Genomic DNA, 7411 nt, shown 5'->3' with positions numbered 1-7411 from the left:
CTGTGCCAATATCCACGATATACCATGGGTTCATTATAGTCATATCGGATATGTTAAGAATTTCAGTGGCGCTTGCGAGTTGTCAGTCAGACAGTTGTGTTGGGTTTTTCTTTTTCCAAAATCTGGGTTAGAATAACTTTGGAACAATTATTATTGCAATCCACTACTATTTCTGCAGGGATTACGAATTATTTCCTTGTCTTTGAAAAAAGAATAATCAGATTATTCTGCTCCAAATATAAAGCAGTGACGATGCAGATATTAATAAATCCCACCATCTGCTGGTCAACGAATGTAACTACAATTCATTCTCCATGTTGGAAACGACAGGATTGATTTGGCAGATGTGCAATTGGAATTGCTGTTAAAAGTGTCCATAATAGATTAACTAAAATGAAACTCTTAGTAGTTGAATAACATGTCTTTGTTACAGATTAAAGAGTGTTTAATATTGAGTTGTGGTAATGTCATTGATTGTTTAGACTTGTGGCTCCTTGAACTCACAGGGGAGGTTTGATGACTCCACTGGGTACTTTAAGAGAGAAAAACAAATTTTGAGTTACAAAAGTAATTATCAATTTTTTGTTTGACAGTCACAATATTGTAAATACAATGGTTTAACTTCCATGGCAGTAATAAGCAGTTTCTCCAGTCACATGCCAAAAAGGTTTTTTCCCCACTTAAATATCTTTAAGTAAACATTGCGTGTATTCACCTGCACTTTTGCACTGTGCACTGAAACTCCGATTTTAACAGGTTTCGCAAGAAATGTGGGTGGAGCAGGAATCAAGTGCTGCAACAAGCGGAAATCCAGGATTGTCCTGCTGCTGTACTGACCTCAGAGGACATTTAATGGTTGTACACATAGAAAAATACCAGATAGAAGAAATAACAGACATATGATTAATAATATTATACCCTCAATTTCACAGATATTATCAACAAAGCATAACAAACTAAATTCTTGGTTTGATGCAAATGAGGAGAAATACATTTTCATGGCAGGCGATCCAAATGTTATCCCATCATAACGAATCTCACATTTGTTTTATTTGCCTTTTGTCCAGATTAATAAATATTTCCATTATTTGTGTCATTTTTGTAAAAGGGACTTACTTCCTTTTGTTTTTCGTGTTTTTGCTGAATATAGCCTACCATACAGCAGTGAAGCCACCAGGAGCCTCGTTTATAGAATTTGCTCAAATTTGAAAGTAAATTATATTTGGTTCAGACCACTATTGTTCAGACCCATATTCCCCTTTGAGCTCACATGAGATGATTGATGACTCTGTGTGAAATATTGAGCTTTTTAAGCCAAAACATTTTCAGATACATAAGCAACAATTCACATCTCATATATTTTTATTTAACAGTCACCATATTATAGGCAACATGGTTTAACTTCCATGGCAGTAATAAGCAGTTTCTCTAATCAAATGTGATGCTTTAAATTCATGCTTGAGTCAAACTGACACATAAATGTATTAGCTGCCTGGGTTGGGGATGGTTGTAACATTTAATTCTGTCAAAGCGGATTGTTTTTACCATTTATTTATTTCTCAGCGTGCCTAGCCAAAGTAACATAAAAACAGACATTCTAAAATAGGCCATTTTATATGTCATGTTTTAGAATAAAAGTATATTGTTCATTTGAAAACAATGTACTTTAGGCCGATTTAGAAATTTTTCATTCAAGTTCTGGTTTAAATTTCATAGTGTGGGTCTGATTTCAGCAAACGTTCTGTACATCCATCCCCAGCTAGCGTTACAACTCGCACCAGAATTGGGGTTGGTTTTAACAGTGGAACTCTTTGTATTTGAAATTAACTCACACATTCTGTGATATTGTAGTAGATGTCTAAATGACTAGTATTTGAAGCAAACAAATATGGTTGGCTTATATCAGTGTGAGGGCTGTTGCATAAACAGTCATTGAGTTTTACATGTTGGAGAAAAAAGTGTTACAATCATCCCCTACACAGGAACCATAGGCAAGAGCTGAAATCCTTCTACAGGGGATGGCCAGGAAAATGGACTTGGCCTTGCTAAGGACCTGCTTGCAGTAAATGTCCTGGAGTGGGACCTTGTCTCACCCCTACTACTAATAAAATGCTACATCTTTTATTTCTGCAAAAAATATTTCCACTGAGTTGCTCTGCACAAGCCTAATGTACCTGGCCACAAATGCTGCCTGGTACTGTCTACAGGACATTTTACTTATGAGACCCTTGAACAGGAAATATAGGTTTCATAAACTTCAAGTTTCGTCAAGCCTTGTTTGGGATTATGCTGTAAACAAAAGCTGACAGTGTAATCATGTTGAGGCAGGTCAAGGCGTCATATCCTCTTGAGACTTGTATTTTTGGACAGAATACAAGTGACTTGGATGATTATGATGTTGCACTGAAAATATTTTATTTTAATATTAAGTGAGCCAGAGGTATTATCAGTCCATTTATCATAGCATTTACCAAGAGAGTGGTTTCCAGAGTGTTATGTGTATATATTCACTGAGTATTTTTTTCAGATCAGATACTAGCATAACTAATCTTCACAACCTCCAAGGCATTAAAAAAAGGATTATGTTCTTTTTACCAAGGTATCTTAACACTCTCCATAAAGAGAGACTGATAACATGTTCATTAATATCAAAACTTTACTTGTATTTCTATTCATACATATGTACATTTTCAGATGCTGAGTAATTCAGTTTCTTTTCTGTGTTAAAAATACACATAAAAAAGGAAGTGTGGAAACAGATGTAAGTCCTTCCTTTGTAATTGAAATATTGCATTTATCGAGTCTTTCTTTCATTTTGTAAATTTGTGAAATTCCACCGCTGAGATTCCTTTCTTGAACGTTAGACCCCATTTCATTTTGGAGTAGATATAATACAGAGAAATAAAACATTGTTTTATTTATGCAAAACTAATATTTGTAATGACTACTGGGTGTGAACAGATGCTTTTAACTGACTACTTTTTGCTAAATCTGCAACAACTTATTATATATTACTTTTTATTTACGACATCTTTCAGCATTTGCGCATATGAGGTGATTGTGTAACACAATACATGCAGCAGAAAACATGCTGAACTGGCCTTGGCTCAATCACTGGATTTTGAGCCGATATCTTTTTTCTGACATTGAAATTCTGACCACGATGTGTATTGTGTTTGTCTGGCCACATTCACCATGGTCCTTTATCTTTGTTGACCACAAACTAGGTGGTTGCAAAGGTGTACACTAGGTGGTGGCTAGATTAAAAAAAAAAAATTCTACCTCCATTTATACACATTTATTTATACAATTCAATATAATATACAGTGCCCTGTGATGGACTGGCGACCTGTCCAGGGTGTATTCCTGCCTTTCGCCCAATGTATGCTGGGATAGGCTCCAGCCCCCCTGCGACCCTGTTCAGGATAAGCGGGTTCAGATAATGGATGGATGGAATATAATATACAATATTTATTAACCCCCAAGTAGCCTAACCTACATGTCTTTAGATTGTGGGAGGAAAGCAGAGTGTGACCATGCAACGAAACTCAGGCACGAAGGATCCAAGAGCAGATATTTTTAATGACCAGACAGAGGGGCGATCCACAATCCGTAGTCTAAAAAATACAAAGCAAATGACTACTGAGACAGACGGCGATGGATAATACCAGAATGGCGAAGACTCAGTCTGTGTAACCAGAGTGACAACAACACCTCACAAAGAATAGAACGAAAAGGCATGGCATATGTACGTAGAGAGAGCCCACTTATCAAACAGAACAGGTGAAGCCATAGACTGGGGTGAAACTAATAGTCCGGTGACTGGGAACGCTGAAGCTGAGAGTTGGAGGGAGCGAACACTGCGGAGTGGATGGTTGAACTGGAGTCCATGAGAGACTATGAGCACAATCCCAAAATAAATCAAGGTTTTGTGATCGTAAAGTGCTTGATCTTCATTTAAACCTACTACTGTTCCTACTGTGTTGTGTTGTCCTAATTTCTGCGTTTCAGAAGCTTGATTTTAATTGCTATTGTTTTCTTATTTGCAATGTTATGTATTTTCCCATTTTGATTTTGCACTTTTGTTGCAAGGCGCCTTTCAGCATTTGGAACAGCGCTTTATAAGCAAAATGTGGTATTCTAATGACCGTTCGAATTGACACTGTGACCTATGATGCGATATATTCAGTTGGAACTATGTCTAGAGATACAGTTGCAAATCGACATTGGTTAATTCAATCAGATTTGTCCACAAAACAAGTGAAATTGTCATTACGTTAAAGGGTTAAAGCGGATGTTGTGGTTAGACCATTAATCGGCGACCAATTGGGCCGTTCGATGGGAAATAACGCAAGGGATTTTCCCAGCCGCTGTGCGCTCAATATATATGGGAGCGAAACATCCTTGTAGGCAGATTGCTCTAGCAGGCACAACTAAACTACACGGTTCAACACTGAAGTTGAGGATTTAAGCACCTTTCTTTACGAATAACAGTAGGTACTCCGCAGTTGGTTCTTTTTACGCAATTGACTGTGATGGCTTCTAGTGTATTTAGTCTATTTTGTAAACCAGTCATAGTTTTGTGAGAATTGTTAATTAAATGTATTGTTGCGTAACGAACTAAAGCATTGCTTTTTATCATTCTTGCAGCTTTACGAAAAGCAGAAACATGGAATTCAAGTCTGTTTGCATCGAAAAGGTGAGACGGTAACTGAGCTAACGTTAACTAAAGATGTGTTGATCAAATAAGGTTAACCGCAACACTGTTGAACAGCAACAGCAAGATTTTTTAGTAGGCCTATTGATGATTTTGTAGCCTGTGTGGCATGAGCTATATCAGTGTTGCTGTGCAGCGTCTATTTACGTAACGTTCGCGCATCACACATGTTCGTATCAGAGGAGTAATCTTTTTGTTTTCCCATCCCCGAAAAGATCCCAAGCTGTGACCACAAGGAACTACATTTGGAGTTAACCCAGCATCCGCACAGCTTGCGCGATGTTGCCAACATCATCGTTGCCCTGCACAGAATGAAACACAGCTACACTCCCCGCGGGACAGAGTTCAGTGACCATGAGCTCCTGGACATTATGCTGGAAAACGTGTTTGAAGGTAGGCTTACCTGCCGTGGAATTTCCTTGCTGATGTTCTCTTTCAGCCAATGGTTGGAGCTGGTTGGTGCCTTGCATGGCAGCCAATTGCCGTTGGTGTGTGTGTGTATGAATGGGTGAATGAACAACATGGATTGTACAGCGCTTTGGATGAAGGCACTATATAAATGCTAACCATTTACCATTTACCAATGATAGGCTGCGCGTGCCACATTTCTCAGTGACGTAAAGTTAAAGCGCCTTCATTCGGCTGTCATCACCCTCCGTAGTGCAGTAGCCAGTTGCAATCGTGCATTTGTTTCTTTTGCTCATCGGCCTACCTATGCCCCTGCCTCTCCCCTTGCAGAGAGCGTCACGCCAGTGGCGGTGGATACTTGGAGTAGCAAGCCCAACGTGTTCTACAACACCAAGGTTATAGAACACAGCGTGTGTGACCAAGATCAGAAGAGCTTGGTGCTCCACCAGAGTCCACTGGAGCTGCATGCAGTGATACTGCAGGCTGCCAGCATGCATCTCAAAGGTAAGCCCAGTCACTGCATGCAGTGGCCTGAAGGGGGGGCTGCACAGACTGCAGAGTTTAGCTTCAGTTTAGCTTCAGTTATTAGTTTGTTATTTTCTAAATAGTGTTAGCGTTAAACACCTCTGTTACAGTACCTCTGTAGACTTGTATAAACACTTATATTGGAAGTTCCAACAAAATTTGATAGAAATTCATAACAAAATGTTTTTGAAAAGAATCAAATGAAAGAATTTGAATAAACACTGTGCAATTTCATAGTACATGCACTCAAAAATGTTTCCCTTTTGGTTGTGGATTGATGGACATGCTCTCATTGCTCTCTACCTTCCCCACAGTAAACTTGAACCTGTCGACATACATGTCTCGCAACTTCACTGACAGCCAGAGACGACCTGTTGCTTTGAGTATCGCAGGAAAGGACCTCTACCTGTCCTGCTCAAAGTCTGGTAGCGACCCCATCTTGCAGCTGGAGGTAAATCTACGATGCTGATCGGAGAGCACTGTGTTGAGATGATAGATTTCAGACACTCAGTTCTGAGACCAAAAACTGTGAATCCCACATAATTCACGTGTCAGAACAGTAATACGTTATTCTGTTCATTTCTGAGCTTATCATAACAATGTCCTGAATTAGATCAAATATTGTTCTTAACTTTGTCTGATTTCAATGTATATATTTGTTATTAAAATGAATTTGTCGATCTCAAGAATGTAAACAAGCCTAGCCCACAAGCTTCCTTTATGAGTCTGCTCACAGTCGTGGATTGTGTGTCGTTTCTCCAGGAGGTGAAAGACCGCGCAATGCTGAAGAACATTGACGCTAATGGGGAGACGGCGCGTTTCCTCTTTCTCAAGAGCGAGCAGGGCTTGAACACCACCAGCTTAGAGTCGCTCAAATTCCGCGGCTGGTTCGTCAGCACAGCTGTGGAGGATAGAAGACCCGTGGAGATGTGTAAAGAAGATGACTCCGCCCATTTCACCAACTTCTCCTTCACACATCTGTGATCTCCACAAGATACAACCACACCACGCATCCGCAAGCACCCATCAAAACTGGCTAAAAATCCCCCAACCGTCCATTGTATGTACCGAGTACAGCCACAACGGCACTGGGGTTTATTTATGTATTTATTTATATGAATTTATTTATTATGTATTGATACTTTTTGAGTCTGTCTCAAAACTGGTTCAGCCACCACGTGGTGCTCTCTGGTCGTTAAGATCAGCCTATTTGTGAAAGATTCATGTTCCTCGTATCATATATTATTTATTGATTCCCTGATTATTTATTGATTCCCTGATTATTTATTGATTCCTTGTCTGTAAATTATGTAGCCTACTGTAATTCAAGCATTTTATAATGACTTTTGGAGCGAGCAGCTTTATTGCACATGGTGGTAATGTGTAACTTTGTTAATAAATTATTTAATGGTTTCTAATCGAGTGCTCAAATTGTTACTTCATAGACTATGCTCAGTATACTATATTTATAACGGATAGGCCTGGTCCCTTGTCTCTATTGGTCAGTTAGCATTCCAGCCATGCCAATATCCACCATATAGCCTACGCATGGCTCAATGGATTGTTCACATCTTTTAATATTACTCAACGTTTGTAGGTCACCTTTTTACTTTGTAACCGAAATTACCCTAACATTATCGTCTTTCCACCGCTAGTAGCCTACCAAAGTAAAACAAAATGAGTGATTTTAAAGTGTCATTTGACCTTCTTGGGGATTTGGAAGGGGGTATATAGACATACAAAATAAGGCAACATCCTCAG

General features: G+C 39.1%; 1 protein-coding gene across 1 annotated transcript; it reads left to right on the top strand.

The window, feature by feature from the left end:
* Positions 1–4259: 4259 nt before the first annotated feature.
* On the top strand, positions 4260–7068 carry LOC133140984 (interleukin-1 beta-like). Its single transcript, XM_061261326.1, has 6 exons — positions 4260–4493; positions 4651–4699; positions 4933–5110; positions 5456–5629; positions 5965–6101; positions 6413–7068. Exons 2-6 carry the CDS (start codon positions 4670–4672, stop codon positions 6632–6634), a joined length of 741 nt encoding a protein of 246 aa, XP_061117310.1. The 5' UTR covers positions 4260–4493; positions 4651–4669; the 3' UTR covers positions 6635–7068.
* The last annotated feature ends 343 nt before the right edge of the window (positions 7069–7411 follow it).

The sequence above is a fragment of the Conger conger genome, chromosome 11 (genome assembly GCF_963514075.1).
Source record: "Conger conger chromosome 11, fConCon1.1, whole genome shotgun sequence".
Lineage (NCBI taxonomy): Eukaryota > Metazoa > Chordata > Actinopteri > Anguilliformes > Congridae > Conger > Conger conger.
Note: the sequence above shows the minus strand (reverse complement) of the source record. Positions and strands in the feature narration are given on the sequence as shown.